Source organism: Molothrus ater, chromosome 4 (assembly GCF_012460135.2).
Source record: "Molothrus ater isolate BHLD 08-10-18 breed brown headed cowbird chromosome 4, BPBGC_Mater_1.1, whole genome shotgun sequence".
NCBI classification, from domain to species: domain Eukaryota; kingdom Metazoa; phylum Chordata; class Aves; order Passeriformes; family Icteridae; genus Molothrus; species Molothrus ater.
Window position 1 is genome coordinate 15,736,205 of NC_050481.2, and position 16,345 is coordinate 15,752,549.

General features: G+C 38.8%; 1 protein-coding gene across 3 annotated transcripts in view; it reads left to right on the plus strand.

Annotated features, from left to right (window-relative positions):
• ANAPC10 (anaphase promoting complex subunit 10) overlaps positions 1-15,984 on the plus strand; it is a 32,880-nt gene extending 16,896 nt beyond the window's left edge. For 2 of the 3 annotated variants that reach the window (XM_036382727.2, XM_036382728.2), the window contains exon 5: positions 15,597-15,984. In XM_036382727.2, the coding sequence (XP_036238620.1) occupies positions 15,597-15,827 (231 nt within the window). In that variant the 3' untranslated portion in view covers positions 15,828-15,984. The remainder of the gene's footprint in view (positions 1-15,596) is intronic. The other variant, XM_036382732.2, reaches the window with a different exon arrangement.
• Positions 15,985-16,345: the final 361 nt, after the last annotated feature.

Below are 16,345 nucleotides of genomic sequence, written 5' to 3' on the forward strand. Positions count from 1 at the left end.
TGTGTTTGATTCTCTGCACCTGGATAGAAGGATGGAGATCCTGCTAGCTGTTTAATGCAGCTTTTTACTTGGGTGTTTGAAGGAGTTCCTTCAAGGAGTTCCTTCATAAGGTTTCAAGGTTTGAACTAGGGAAAATGAAAATCTTTGGCTGGCTGTATCATTTATTTGCTTTTGGGGAAGTGGACTCTAGACATCTGACCTTGCAGTTACTTAGCAGAGCAAGGAGGTGGGGACCATTGAAGAAACTGTGTGAAACAAGGGATGCTTGTTTGAAATCAGGAAGGCAGCATGTTAGGAAGGAGATCTTGGAAAAGTGCAGAAGACCTGTATTTGGAAGGGAAATTATATTCTTCTGTAGTAAAGGGCCCTGCGTTGGAATTGTTAAATAAAGAGCTGTTTCTCAGTCTCATTTTTCTTCTTCTTCTACCCTACCACATTCTATAGTCATGCTCTTTCCCATTCTATCAGTTCCCAAGGCCTGAGTAATCCAAAATTATCTCCTCTGGTTTTGGATTCCAAATGTGAAAACATTGTGGGAGTCACACCACCATCTTTTGCTTAAAGGATGTAAAAAATATCCTTAAATTTGTGTCAAAGCTGACAGTAAGATGCTACTCACTCACTCCTGCTTTCCTCTCTCTGAGAGGTTGCTCACCATTGGGAAACTTCTTGCCTTTAAGCAATTTTTTCTACACTGTGAAATAGGATTGGGAGGATAAAGTCAGTGAATTATAAACAATCATCTTTGATTTACCTGATTGCCTTCATAGACTTAACTGTGGAGAGTAATCCTTGGAGGGAGCACTAGATATTTTCAGAAATTAAGAAGTGCTAAATACATCCAGTAAGGTCAAATCCAAGACTGATTCTGATCCCTCTGGGTGCTCCTACTAACATAGTATTAAAATCCTCCAAAGAGTAAAGCCAGCAGTCAACATTTAATTTGGTTTAAGCAGAAGAAAAGATATGAAAGGAATGGGAATTTTCTTGGATACCTAAGAAAGTTTTATGCTGTCATCTCAGCTGGTGTTGGTCAGCTGGCACAGCACACCTCATTTTCTGTTTCACTTGAACAACTTGTAGGCACCAGCAGCTGGAAACCTCCTGTGACTGTGTTCACCACCCTTTGCCAAACCAGCAGTTTGGCAGCAGGGTGGGGGGAGGAAGTGGCCCCAATTTAGAAGAATATAGGAGCCAATTTGCCCACCACTTATTATTCTCTGTATGTGTGACTTCCATGTTGTAATACCTTTATTTGCATCTGTACAAATGCAGTCACACTTGGCTATTTATAGTACATACTGCCTTGTGGCAAAGTTATTAGGTATTGCTATTAATTAGGATTAAAAAAAAATCCAAACCCAATCCATTAAATGCACGGGATGCTTTGTCAGGTCAGCACTAAAAAGAAACAACCAAAAATTTCCATAAATTCAGGTAGAAATAAAGGAACAAGTGTATTCTGTGTAGGTATATGGGAGCTTTTCATAATTACCATCAGCCTTTTGGTTTTTTTGTTTTTCCTTTTTTGTTTTTTTCATTCTGAAGCCTAACATTCTAATGGAAAGCTGAGATTATTCACAGTGTCACTAGGAAAGTAGTGCTGAAAGGAATTCTGTTGATGTGGTAAATTAAAGCAATCCTCAGTGTTCAGGAGAAAATGCTACCTGGCAGGTGGGAGAGATCTAGAACAAATCCGGGGTTCTGGTCTGTAAGACTCTGCTGCTTCAGAGCTGCTCCTGTGATTACTGAAATGTTATTTTGCTCAGGGATCACATGTCTGTGTGTAGCTTTGATGAGAACACTGCTACACAGGGTCTACATTCAATTCTTTGCTGAGTTTTATTGGGTGGGAAGGGATTGAATGTGCTGTTATCCTGTTCCTTATCTCAAGTAGTGCATGGAAATGTTTCTAGAGATATGAAGTATAAATTTATTTCTTTCTGAGGGCTGTTCTCTGTCTTAATCTGTCATAAGATAACCAAGATCATGTGTTTGAATCGGAAAAACCTTTCCCAGGCTTTTTCCATTTTCCATGCAAACACGCAGGAGAGGGTGGAGTGAGAATAGTAATGTATCATATGTGTCTGGCTTGAGGGCCTGTGCTCTCTATCTGCCTTCATCCAATTCCTAAAGTAGGTTTATCTAACAGTCCTTTTTTATTTCAGAATGAATTCTGGAGTGTTTTATGTCTCATGTCAAAGGAATATTATCAAATACAGTTTTTATTGAAGCTTTTTATGAATACTGTTTTCAGTCACAGTTTTTGAGTGAATCATGTGGCGTAGCCCCTAATATGTCTTTTTAAATTATTATTTTCCCCACTCTGTATTTGTCAGAGGTCAAATTCAACTGTGAGTATGAAGGATATTTTGGATTATTTCTACTAGCCAATGCAGAAAACTGTAATTTGTTTTTCTTAGTTGAGATTAATCTGTTACTTAGCAAGATGGTATTGCTGCACATTATTTTTACCTTGGTAAGGTAAAAATCAAATCATGTTTTATTTTTTCATTGTTTCAAAAAGAGTTGCAATTCAGTATCAGAAGAAATGATGTAGTGAAAATTCGAAGTAGGCTTCCCTCTCCTTGACCAGGTCTCTGTTGTGATTATGATGGTCATCATTTGTAAAAGAGGTTTTCATAAATCAGCTCTTGGTAAGTCTGGCACTGGTGGGGTAGGAACTTCTATTGTGGAATTACTGGGCTTTCTTCTATTTCTTTATACTGTCATGAGGAGTTAAAAGATTTACTTGCATAGCAGAAATAAATGAAGCAGAGGAGCATATGTAGCCACAGTAGATGTACAGTAAGTCACATAGATGTGCAATCCAGTTCCATCTGCTTGTTGTTGACTGCACTTTGCTAAGCAGTAAGATGACACCCCACAGTAGCTCTAGAGGACATAGGAGGCCTGCTGGTAAACAAGTTTTTAATTAACTCCTTCTCATGCTTTGTTTTCCACTGCCCCCTCATTTTTTAGAAGCCTACTTAGGATGTAATTTTATTTTGATTCTTACACAGGTCATGGTGCAGAGCTCATGTTCTTGATCTGTAGGATGTAGCACTGAGGCTGTTCCAGATGCTGTTTGTAGCAGAAATGCTGTTGCAGCAAGGAACAGTGCATAGCACCACTGAATACCTTTTTAAATTGTATATTTTTTGAGTGAATGGTGACTTGAGGGACCTTTGGCTCCCAGAAAGAAGTCAAGAAATAAAATTCACATAAATTGAAAGAAGCAGAGTCTCAAGTCTGACCTCCACATAAAAAACAGATAAAAGCCTCCTGGGGTTTTTTTGGACACGCCTTCTTATTGATTTGTAAGAAAACACAAGCAAAAATAAAAGCTCTATGGCATTTGTTCCAGTACATTAAAGAAATTCTGTTTAGATGTAAAATTAAATGCTTCCATTGGGCAGCAGTTCTGATTCCAGCTTTGCAAATTTATGGAAGTGTATTCTGGCTCACATAAAACTATCCAGCTGAACCTCTGACAGATATATTTCTTCTCTTTTAAAGTTCATTTGTATGAAAATATATCTCCAGTGAGACATGTTTATGAATTTAGGATCTTTCTGAGATGAGACTCTGCATTGCGTTTTAAATTTGCACAAAATAGTTTTCACAACAGTCTTTTTGATTTGTTTCCAATGAGTAAATATTCCTTGAGCTGAGCAATACTCTCTGGGTCCTGTGAAATGCTACTCTGCATTTGCTTATTGTGTGCTACAACACACTTGAGTAATCTTGAAGTTCATCAGGTTTTGCCCCACTTGCCTTTACTGAGCATCCATGGACTCTTTATTCAGACACAGAAATGTTTGCATACTGTACTTCTGCAGGATTTGGGGATTATTTACAAAGGTTTAGGATCTTTAAATTCCTTGATTTTTGGGAGAGGTAACCCTCTGTAATTCTCAGAAACAAGCCACTCCTTTGAAACCAGGAGAAATGCTTTCTCTTAACCCCAGTGCTTTTTGTGTCTTAAATCAACAACTTGTCCTCCTGCCAGTAAAGAATGAGTAGGGTTTTTTTTTTTTATTTGGTAGCACTCAGGTATATAATATGTTCCAGTCTTTTCTTGACAAATGAAGTAGCTCAGGAACTACAGTCTTGTGTAACAGGTAAAAAGTTAGAGCCATGCAGTTTTATGGGCCTGTCTTCTAGTAGAAGATAAGAAATCTAGTTCTCTTCAGTGTGTAGTAATAGCCCTTCTCAATGAGTGGAATGAGGGTTTTTTTTTTGGTTTTGATGTACTTTCTTCCCCTCACCTATAAAGGGTGCTTGAGGGCTAGCAGCTGGCTGCTGCTACTGTGGACTTTCTGTAAATATCATGATATTCCCATTTTTTTACATTTGTTCATTTCCCATATTAATTTTCTGCATTCTCTGTGAGGCAAAGTGCATGAAATGTGGTCACTAGGTTATTGCCGCTAAGTTATTTGAGATGGTTTGATAGAGAATTAACTCAGTGTGGCCTCTTTTCAGGCACTTACATCTTTAATATTCCTTGCACAATTTTTTTTTTCAAATACTTTCTTTGTATAATTTAACTGTAGCTATGTCTAGACATATTTCCTGGATATGGCTAAACAATTTTCAAGGTAAATTATGACCTGGGTTTTTTTTTTTTTTTTTTTTGCACTTTCACACAAACATAGTATCATTCCATTATGTAGGTAGGAGAAATGGGAACTGCAGACATCTGCAATACAGTTTTCATTGAATTTGCAAACTTCTGCCCCTTTGTAAAATTAGTTATTTCCCAGAAATGTTTTCCAGCCTTTACTTCCATTTTCAAACAATTTGTGCAGTGCACCCATAGAATACATTTATTTTGTTCCTACTTGTACCCTGCTTGCCGCTGTGACTGTCCCAGGAGAAAGCCCGGCTGAGGATAAGAGAAGGGACCAGCCACAGCCTCAGCTGAGACGGCACTCCTCCGACACGGAGCCGGAGGCGTGTGCCGGCCGTGGGTCGGGTGGAGGGAAGCCACGGATAGAGAAGCGCAGCCACACCGCAGGGTTGAGGCAAGAGACGACTCTCTCTTCCGCTAGGGTGGGGTAACCAGGATTTATTAAAGGGGAAGGAAGGACGGGAGAGTCGCCCGGAAGGACGAGCAGAGGAGAGAGCCCAGAGGGGAGAGCAGAGGAGAGAGCCCCGAGCCCCTCAGGGGACCGGGTTATAAAGGGAAGGGGAGGGTACATAGAGGACCAATCCGGGAGAGGGAAAATTGATACATTAAAAACTGATGGGTAGAACAAACCAATAGGAACAAGTTGAGGGTGGGGCCCAAGCCTTCCAGCCAATCACTCGACACCCAAGCTAGAAGGTTCTAGAACTTAAGGTGGGGTGCCAGTGACTGACAGAAGACCTGGGGAGGGGTTACAGAGACAAATATGGGAAAGCAGGGAGGGGGAACAGTGATTGGCATAAACTGGGGGTTTGAGCCAGACCAACTCATTAACAGAGGAAGGGGAGAACGGAACAAACCAAAACGCGAACTACAACACCTGCTGTTCTAATCTGAAAAAAATTCATAGGACTTCTCCCTTTATGCTTTGCTATCTTCTAGGTTTTAATGTGTTCATTCTATTTGCCTTAAGGTCCTCTTGTATAAGGCCATTGTTCAAAGCATTTGTTTCTTGCTCCTATAAAATTCTGTCTATACTCCCTTTCTTGGAAGATTCTGTGGTGTTAAACATAGAATCATTTAAGTTGGAAAAGACCCCAGAATCATCAAGTTGAGCCTGTTCTGTTGCCTTTCATAGAAGGCAGCTGCTTTGTCCTATTCTTCAGTCAGCAGTTCCATTTGTAATGCAAATTCACCTGAGCTTCAGAATGTTTTTTTAAATATATGTTCAGACTTTGCGGTAGAATGTTCCACTACCCCAGTTCAATCTGATTCTGTTCTCTTTGTGTAGCTGTCTCCTCTTTCATTGCTGGTTTCCCCTGCCTCTCCTCAGTAGAGCAGCCTGACTCACCTGGAAGTTGTAGGAGATGATGTCTTTACTTTGGGTGGGTGCTCTGAAGGGAGGGACAAAGATTTTGCTATCTCAGTACAGGGCAATCTTAGGGCTTTTCAGTGCTTGGGGGTGAGAATTTATGACTAAGATACAAACTTAAATAAAAGTGCTAGTAATGTATTGTCTTAAGTAATTTTTAAGAACTCTGTGCCCTATTTCTGTTGCTATAAAACCCTTAGTCTACATACTTAACCAGATGGGGTTTTTTTGATACTTTTGTCACTGTTTTGTGTTATTACTAAAAACTTTTGAATGCAGATGGTACTATTTGTTTGAGTGAACATGGGAAGTTGTAGTGGCTTTTGTTATGTTTGATAGTTGGGTTTTTTCCCAAGCTTCGGATTAGGTAAAAGTTACTGAGGGTTTTCAAAAGCAGATTGGTCATCATCTGCCAGATTCCTACTTAGAAGGATCCCTACACAGTTACCTTGTACACATGGGGACTTCTCCTTAGTTACTTCCTTGTCCATAAAACAAAGAAATATCGTGTGGTTGTGTTCGCAGGGATCTTAGGATGAGGGAAGAGATGAGAATGTTGACTCCATATTTCAGAGGGCTTGATTTATTATTATATTATATATATTACATTAAGACTATACTAAAAGAATAGAAGAAAGGATTTAATCAGAAGGCTAGCTAAGAATAGAAAAGGAATGATAACAAAAGCTTGTGACTGAACGAGACAGTCTGGACAGCTGGACTGTGATTGGACAGTAATTAGAAACAACCACATGAGACCAAAGATGCACCTGTTGCATTCCACAGCAGCAGATAATCATTGTTTACATTTTGTTCCTGAGGCCTCTCGGCTTCTCGAGAGAAAAAATCCTAGCAAAAAGATTTTTCATAAAACATGCCTGTGACAATATTGCAGTGAGATAACCTTCAATTTGAAGTGCTTCCCTAAAGATAGAAAACATTTGTTTTCACTAAAGGAGATTTGCAGATCTTTCTAAATGTGCAATGTGCAGCATTGGCTATTTATTTTATAGTAACTTTTTGGTTGGCTTTTGATTTTTTAAATGTACTGTTTCTTTTCTCACATCTGCATCTATAATACTCGAAGCTACTGATAATTTGAGTTGTAAAGTACCCTGATTTAAAAAAAAATATTTTAAAAGTCCCCAATTCTTCTTTCAAAGTGCTGGAATTTCAAAAAGGCTTGCAGCAAACCATGGATTTTCTGCCATTCATTTTTAAGGCCAGACTGTCCAAATGTAGTCTGTTCCAGTATGTCTGCAACTAAAATTTTATCCATCTTAGCTACCAGAAATAGGCAAACTGAGGCAGAAAGCTTGTTTTGGGCTGCATTACCTGTTTTTTGATACTGTCAGCCAAGAATTTTTTTGTAGGTTTTTCATCTTCAGTGTACTGTCTGCCAAGCTCAGGGGAAGTAACAGGTTCACACTGGAGTCATGTTCCTGTAGGTGTGAAGGAATTCCCCTGATACCAGGAATCTTCTCAGCGTTGCAGTGGCCTTGCAAAGGTATGGCATTCCTGTGGCTTGTGACAGCTGTGCAGTGAGATTAGGCCCTGCAGGAGAGTATTACTGCACTTAGAGTGTATTTGCCTTCCCTTCCTCTACTCTTGACTGCTTCTTAAGTGAGTTATGAAAGTTTTTCTTTAAGTTTTTAAGTTTTCTTCAAGTTTTTCTTAAATCAGAGATCCAAAATTTTACAGTTATGGCTGGTTTCAATTGGAGACAGTATTCCTTCTGGAGCAACAGATTCCTGTTAAGATGGAATCGCTTTTAGCTGATACCAAACTAAACTTAAATAGCTTCCTGCTGTGGGTAGAAGGTTTGTGTTGGAGTTTTAGGCCTTAATCCCATACTTGCACATATGAAACTCCATTCTAGACTGCATTGTCATTCTGTATTTGCTGGTTGGATAATTCTGCTTTTCAGAGGGACAGGGAGAAGGTTTTTGATTTTTTTTCTGAAGTTTCAGTGGATGGTTTCCACTTAAAGCATACACAGCATAGCAATCCTTCTCTAACGAGTTTTAATTTTGGATGTGTCCAGCATAAAGTGTTATGTGAAAGTTCAAATGACCTCACTTAACAATAGGACTTCAAAAAGGTAAGACTGAAAAGACTGTCCAAGACTGTTCAACATTTTTGTCCTTCTCTGAAGCAGAATATACCTCTTGAAGTATGTATTTTTGTAATGAATGTTGAGCTGCCTGTCTCTCGTTCTTCACAGTGGAACATATTAAAAAAAAAGTGCATATGGCACAGCAAATGGGAGAACAGTGTTTCTTTCTTCCAGAGGGACTTTCCTAGTAAACAGTTTGTGACAAATTCCTGATGGTTTTTGCAGGTAAATTTTCTAGAATGAAGAACTGTTTTCAGCCACGTTCTAGAGAATGAAGTATTCAAAGACTGTTGTCAGTTTTTCTCCCTTTCCTTTTGCTTTTTTTTCCTGCCACCCAGAGTTAAGCAGGCAATATTTTCTGAAATTGCAATTGAGTCAGACAGTTGTGGCTGACAATTTCACAGAGGTTGAGCATTTGGCAGGTTATTTATTTGTCTGTCAGGCTGGATGTACCTGACTATGCAAGTGCTGTGAGCAGATGCAGAGGTGGGACTGATGGGCAGGGTGGTGGTTGTTTAAGTACCACGGACAGGGGCCCCTCCACACGTGTCCCGACCATCCATGACTTCATCTGTCAGGAGCTTTGTATGTGGGCACTTCAGCACAGCCTTCACCCTTTTGCAGGCATCATTATTTGGGATTCTTTGTCACTTGGAGCTTTTGAAAGAGCTGTTTTTCTGTGAATCCATGTCCTAAAGCTCTTGGTATTCCACAGTGAGTGCCACTGTACTCTTTTCCTCCATTGGACAGGAGGCTTATGTGCATGCTTCCTCACCAGAGGCTCCCCATTGTGTCTAAGACTTAACTGTTGTCTTCTTATGTGTTCTTCATCTGGCTTCAGCAGAATGCAAAGACAGACTATAAGGACATTCATAAAGCTGACTTTCCCTGTTAACTGTTCCATGGATTAAATTTCAGCTCTTCCTAACTTTATTCCTGGTGTAATATTGAAATTTTGCCTGCATCAACTGTATGTGTCTTAGAAGATATTGCATTGGTTTCTCAGCAGAACCAAATAAAAGGGTTCCTTTTTAACTGTATGGGGAAATGATATTCAGGGCACCCAATTCTAAAGAATATCAAAATGGACCAATCACTGAGGCTATTTCATGAATTTGCTGGTGAGTCATTCTGCCAAATGAAGTTTAGGTTGCATCATACATGGCTCAATTGACATCATCTGCTCCCTTCAGAAAGCAGCAATGGGACACAACCCACTGATGTTGTCCAACATATTTGTGCTGCTCAAGTAATCCAAACAGGAAATTTAGAAAGGCACTATAACAATCTGTATTTGAGCATTGTGAATACTAATCCTTGACCCACCAGAGATTTGCTTTTCTTGCTTTCCTACATATTCTTTATAGCTTGGTTGGAGTGTTTAGTTGTCTGTATTGCATAAAACTTTCTAACACCTGGGCATTGATTAATTTTTAGTGTTTGAATCTGGAGCAGAATAGTCTGAAGGAGGTTCTATAAAACTTCTTGCAAGGATCGTCTGGACCTTTTTTCAACTTTCCTAGTCTTCCCAAAGGTCATTTCTTTCACTTTATTTGAACAAATAGCATACTAAAAGATAAGAACTTTTAGTGTTTGCAGGTTTCACTCTCTAATATAGCTTATTCTGCAACTGATCTCGTGTCTACCCAAGTCCACAGCTGACTCTTCCTGAGGGGATGGACTGTGTTCCTTTAGACTCTTCAGGAACTGCAGTTTAAAAGAATGGAAAACTTCTCTTGCCTAATGGACTGAAATGAGATTTCTTGGCCGTTTAAGGAGGTGGCTGATTAAGACCACAGAGGCACCTCCTTAGGTGGTCGTTGCTTCATCCGAGCACACAAGTGTGCTGTTCACAGTGGGTCCTTTGAGCCTGTTGCTGTGTTCCCTGTTAAGTTGCTAATGTGGTGTCCCTCCTTTGGCTCACTTGGAACTCACCAAGTTTCTTTTGGACTTGCTTCATTTTTTCTGCTGGAACTGGTGCATCACTGCTATTAACTGGTTCTCTTCCTTCCTAAGTGAAGTGATGGCTGAAGCCCAAGCTCTGCTACTTCGTGTGTTGACAGTTCCAATACTTGGAATTATGCAGAAGCACACAGATTCTCAGTCCTGGTAACTAAATGGTAGGACATGGCCGTTATGGAAACAGGATTTTGCAAGTTAAGCCAGCCTTCTTTCTCCTTGCCAGTTGTTGTGAAAACATATTTGGATAGCTGTAAAAAACAAGGGCTAAACAGGAAAAAGCCTTTTCCTACATGGGAAAGTTCATGTACTGATAAATATTTAATTTCTGAACATAGCATTTCTTTTCCCTGAAACTTAGTTTTATAATCTGCTGCTTGGAAGAATACATTATTTATTGAGAACACTTGCTTTGAAAAGCTTAGGTTTTTATAATAACTGTATTGTAAGAACTAGCTATGCACATAGACAAAATTATATGTGTGAAGAGTCTAGCCACTACTTTTAATTTCATAGTTGGCTGAGTCACTAAAACAAAAAGCAGCTTTAACAGTTTTATGAGAAAAGTAGGAGGAGTAAAATTAAATGCTGTTTGATTTCACAGCCATTTGAATCTAGTAGTAAAGTTGATGAAATGGAGATTTGATGAGATACAAACATCTCAGAATAATGTTTCCTGCTGAAGCTGTGATGGCAGGAAGAATTCTCAGCTGTCAGTACATAGGTCCTCTTCTGCTCACGCTTCCCAGAGGGAGAAAATGAGCTGCTTTTTCTTCCTATTCCCCTGAGCTGGGAGCCCTGTCTAGCATACATCTGGGATGGGTTTGTAATTACACTAAATGTAAAACTACTTACAGTGAGTTTTTTCTCTCTATATCTTCACAAAAAATACCCTTAAAGTGCAGGAGAAATCAAGTCTTATTTCAAGGATGTTAGCCTATTGTAAATACAGCAAAAAACTTGGGTTGCATTTGTAACCCTAATAGGAATAGCAGTTAGAGTTATATGCCATTTGGAGACACCACAGAATATAAACAAAATATCACTGAGTATGGAAAAGAGGGCAATATTCAATTTAGGTAGGATTAATACTATGGAAAGGTATTAGTATAAAGTATAGAATACTATAGAAAACTATTCTTTGGGTAAATAACTTCATAGCCTATAAGGAAGCTAGTGACTATAGAAGAAGCTTCCTTCTAAAAGCTCTGGTCTTGTGTTCAGTCATCTCTCTGAAGTGTAGCCTCAAGTTGCCTTGGTCTTATTTTCTTTTTTTAATTTTTATTTTGTTGTGTGGTTTGCATCTTCTATGGTAGGACACCCATTAGTTGCAATAGTAGCCCTGCCAAATATGTATGGAATTCTGTAGAACCTCTGGACTGTACAATAAAATGAAGAAAAAGGGCTATTAAAGTGGCTGGAGAGGACAATTCCAATGGGAACATTAATTTTCCTTTGGCTTTCCAAATAATGTGGATTCCTGGAGTTGGGAATATATGTCCATAGGTGAAGCTGTAGCATGCAGAGGACAGGAAAAATAAGAAAGCAACGAAGAGAAAGCAGGAGAAGAGCTAGAATATAACAGCAGCGAGGACAAGTGAGTGATTTTTCCATTTCGATTTTTATCCCTTTGTTCTTTTATTTTGACTTTCATGGTCTTCTTGTTTTCCAATTGTCACAAAATTTATAGTATTAGAAGCAAATATAAAAAAGCCACAAACCCTGGGCTTTTAGTATATTGTACAGCAAGATTAGTCTAGAGCTGCAGGAACTGTCCTGAGTTACCAATACTTAGCTTGCACCGATTCATTCATACATTTTCTTTTTTTTTTTTTTTGAAAAAATGACTTTTCTAGAAAAACACATAACAGAAAGAAATTTTGAATTTTTAATTTTGCTCAGATGATAAGTAATAAAGCTGATTTAAAAACAATTTCTTGGAAGACAGTTTTTTACTATGATTGAGTCTTAATGATCTGCGTAAGATTAAAAATACAGGAGGTAACTTAATCTGGTATTTGCTCATAGTGGACTGATGCTATGAGGTGAAATACAAATATATCTGTATATATGTGTGTGTCTGTATGTATATACAGTGGTCTGTGCTTTTAAAGAACAAGCTTGACTTTGAGCAAAGTCAACTGAAATGGATTTCAAGTATAGTATTTTATTATGAGTGGAGCTGCCAATGCCACCTGTACTTAAGGTTGTGTGACCTTTTTCATTTTAAGGCTTAACTCCTGGTTACTTTGACTTTTGCCAAAGTTCAGTTCAGACAGATTTTTCCTTGCGAGATATCTGCTTTGGGTTGAATTTTTTGAAAGTTTCAGCCAAGGCAGTTCTGTTCCAAAAACAAGGCTAGTGAAAAGTATGCTGTTTTGCTTGTGTGAGAATATTCTGGTGTCCTTCTTTGATGCTCCAGTGCCCCCAAGCTCTAAAGCAAGGATTTGAAATTTGGCAATAGTTCAGCCTTTGTGTTGAGGATGTGCCTTTTGCCTCCCTGAAAAATCCACCCAAATTTCCAGACCAGTTTACAAGGCTTTGAAAGATTGCCATTTGCATGGGCTTAATAGGAATTTCTTAAAACTTCACAGTAAGCTTCCTTTAGATTCTGTTCACACTGGGAATGCTCCAGGCAGAGTAGAGCCACATATTTCATCCCACTTCTGCTCTGAGTTGTGGTGGCTGGGTCTGAGTGCTGACATGGAGCTAGGAGTGGGCAGCATTGTGTCTTGTATCACCCCTGCCTCTTCCCATGTCCTGGTCCTTCTCCCTGGTGACGGACCTGGGCCCTCTGGAAACAGAAAATGTTTCACTCATCTGAAAGAGCATGACAGATGTGGAGGAGAAGAATTTGGGAGAGAGTGTGTGTCTGGTTTATACCATTCCGTTGGTCACAGAAAATGTGTGTATCATACTGGCAAAACAAGACTTCCTTTTCTACTGAGTGTTCAGTTTGGTTTTGTTGCATTTAAACCTCAGTAGCTGAGTGGGTATCAGGGTTTTAATGAACTATGTGAGCATCAATTTGAAAAAAAAATGGTTAGTCTCAAATGTCAGTACAGGAATGTTAGAGGGCAGAAATCAAGAGCTCACTTTTTTCAAACATTGCAGCCTGACATTTGCATTTATTACACTCTAGCCTTCAACTTCATCACAAGCATTGTGTGTTTTGTCCAAGAGGCAACTGTTTGACTGGAATGGAGAAAGGGGCCTATTCTGAGGATGAGTCCAGGATTTGTACAAGTAAAGATTGTGTGTTCATCTGTTAGGGAAGTTGAGAAATGTGGAGTGAGGGAAGCTGAGATTTGGGGAAATAAAAAAAAGTCTTTGTGGCTAAGATAGATCAGTGGTGCTTGATGACAGACAGGTGTGCTGTCTGTGCTCAGTCTTGGTGTTTCTACAAGAAGCACTCAACTGGCTGTTCCTAGGTGGCTGCTCAGACTTTGTGTTGTGGCTGGCTTGAGAACTTGTATCCATTTGCAGAAATGCAGAACTGCAAGTCAGCCGGGAATCTTTTAGTCTGATTAGCCTAATGCCTCATTTGGCAGTTTTACAGGTGAAGGAATGACTTGTCCCGTCCCTGTAGAAGGACTTGGGGACAAAATGGTTGCCTTTGTAGCAGGACTGGAAAATAACATGCTGTAAATAGAACATAGAACCACCTCCTTTGATCAGGGATGAAACAAAGCATTGGGAAATATGCCATACTTTTAGCCTTCCTACTTTTTTTTTAAAGTTACTTAGTGTTAACTAATCTGTTTCATACTGATCTAAGCATAAAAATCTCAGTATCTTAGCTCTTGAACTCAAATTTTCCACTTTGAATTAGCAGTCAAAATTTGTAAATGCTGAGGATATTAAAATGCAAGTTTAATTAGCAGTAGCCATGTAATTCTCTTCAAAATCACAGTTACTTGACCTTTGTAGTAGTTGAATAAAGCATTAGGAGGATCCTCCTCCTCTGTTTACTATGAAGATGGAAAGCATCCTTGTTTAAGCTGTTTACTGCCCCCTCACCATGATAAATTTCCCCTTTGTAAAGCTGCTTCAACAAGACATCTTTTTTTTTATCCCCTTGTAAAGTCAGCCATGACCTGAAGTTTCCTATGGAAAAACATCAAGTTTTTTGAAAGGGACAGTGCTACAGCAAATAAGTGACTGTGTTTGTGGAAATGTCTAGCTCCCAGAGTGAAATGATTTGCTGCTAAGGTTTAGTGAATTTAATGCTTTGGAAATAATTCATTGGAGAGTCTGCAGCAGTGGAGAGTTTTGGGTTGCGGTTATTTGTTGGTTTTTTTTCCTTGTTCTTTCTTTTAAGGTGGAGGTGTAAAAGATTTTTTGTCTGCTACTTTAAACTGAAATAGTCATCAAACTTTTTTACTTGTTTCTTGGGTTGTTTTCTCAGAGTGCTTGCTCTGAACCAGTAGCTCTCAGATGGGTCTTGTGAAAGCTTCAGCATAAACAAGGCATTTGACAGCATGTGCCATGCAGTATTTTTGGGAGAAAGATGGGAATTTTGAGCAGCTCAAAGCACATACATCTTCCTTAGGGGAACTCAGCTGCTAAGAACAGCACTCTTATTTGCTTAGCTGTGTGAATCCACTTGCTAGTGGACAATTGTTTTGTGTTTTGTTTTCTTTCCCCCCCAGGACTTTATTTACTTGTGTGCTCTTCCATGTGTGTTTTGAGCTGTGCTTTGAAGTTGGGCAGCTAGTTTTAAACAAAAGCTGTTACCATGCTCTGCATAGCATCCAGTTTGATTTCAGCAATCTGTTCTGTCAGTGATGTGGTTTAGAGTTAAAAAAATGCTGTTCTTTGCTTGCCTTGACATTGGTTTGTGTAGGATTAAAATGGAAAAGATAAAATCATCATGTCACACTGGGTATGTTGTATAAAAGGCAAGTTAAATGTTATTAGAATGTGATTTAATGGCTGTGCAGCAATTATTAATTGGTCATGATACATTAGAGGAAGTTTGAGGTATCCTCTATTTTTTCCTCTGTCACCTTCCTTTTCCTCTTCCCCAGTCCCCCTAATAATCTAAGGAATTTCTGAAAATCCAGAACTTTGTGTTCATTTAGTTTCCTACATAAGTCACTCAATTGTACTTCAGAGTGCCTAGATAAAACAATTTAAAATGCATATTTTGTCATGTTTGAGCATTGTTCTTCAGTAAGAAGGTCCAAATGCTACACTTTTACTTTCTTAAATTTATACTGAAGTCTGTATTCTTTTATATTGATTTTTATTTTAGGATTAGGGCACAAAATGAGGAATAGATTCTGATAGGCAAAAGCAAACACAACTGCAGACAACCAAATTAATTTGTATACATTTACATGAGCAGTAAATCAGCTATGAGTATTCAACTCTGTTATTTCAAATTATTTTGAAAAAGTAATTAAAATGTGATTAACAAGATGGCTTTATTAAATGGATTTAATATGTGGTGATTTATATGAAGTATGTGAACTGTTTGTGAATGTTTTGCTCTTCTGTCTTGTTTTTGGCAGCAGCTGGAATTAGTGGAACCCAGTGGCTGGATCCATGTTCCTCTGACAGACACCCACAAGAAGCCCATTCGCACCTTTATGATCCAGATTGCTGTTCTGGCAAATCACCAGAATGGAAGAGACACTCACATGAGGCAAATCAAAGTGTACACCCCTGTGGAGGAGAGCTCCATAGGTAAATTCCCCAGATGTACAACAATTGATTTCATGATGTATCGCTCCATCAGATAAAATTTCCTCATGAGGAACAATAAAGGTATTTTTTTCATGACCATATCATTGCTAAAGTATTCAGATACTTAAAGAGCAGGGTTTACTTCAGTGTAATTATATCTTTATGTTTATACTTTGTACAGTTTTGAAATAAAGATAATCTTGTGTTACAGTGTGCTGTAGTCTGTAATTTTGTTTCTTTTTCTAGGAGTCTGAGTGCTCTTGTACTCTCTGAGGGAGAAAAAACAATCCAGGTGCTCTTAAAAGAATGTGTTTGACTAGGTGGGAATCAATAATTGATTTGATATAATACAGCTATTTTGGGGGAGGATTTCTTCCCCTAATGATCATGCATGGAAATAGTTCATTCCTTTACCTAAAAATGGCTCTTTAAAAAGTTGCTCCTCTTCTTGAACAGACATGATCTAAAGACATTACCAGTAGTATTTTCCCATTATTGCTTATGCTAATTTGTTGTATCCTTTTCTCTAGAGGGTTGTTTCTGCTCAGTGGCTGTGTGCATGGATTTAGCCTTC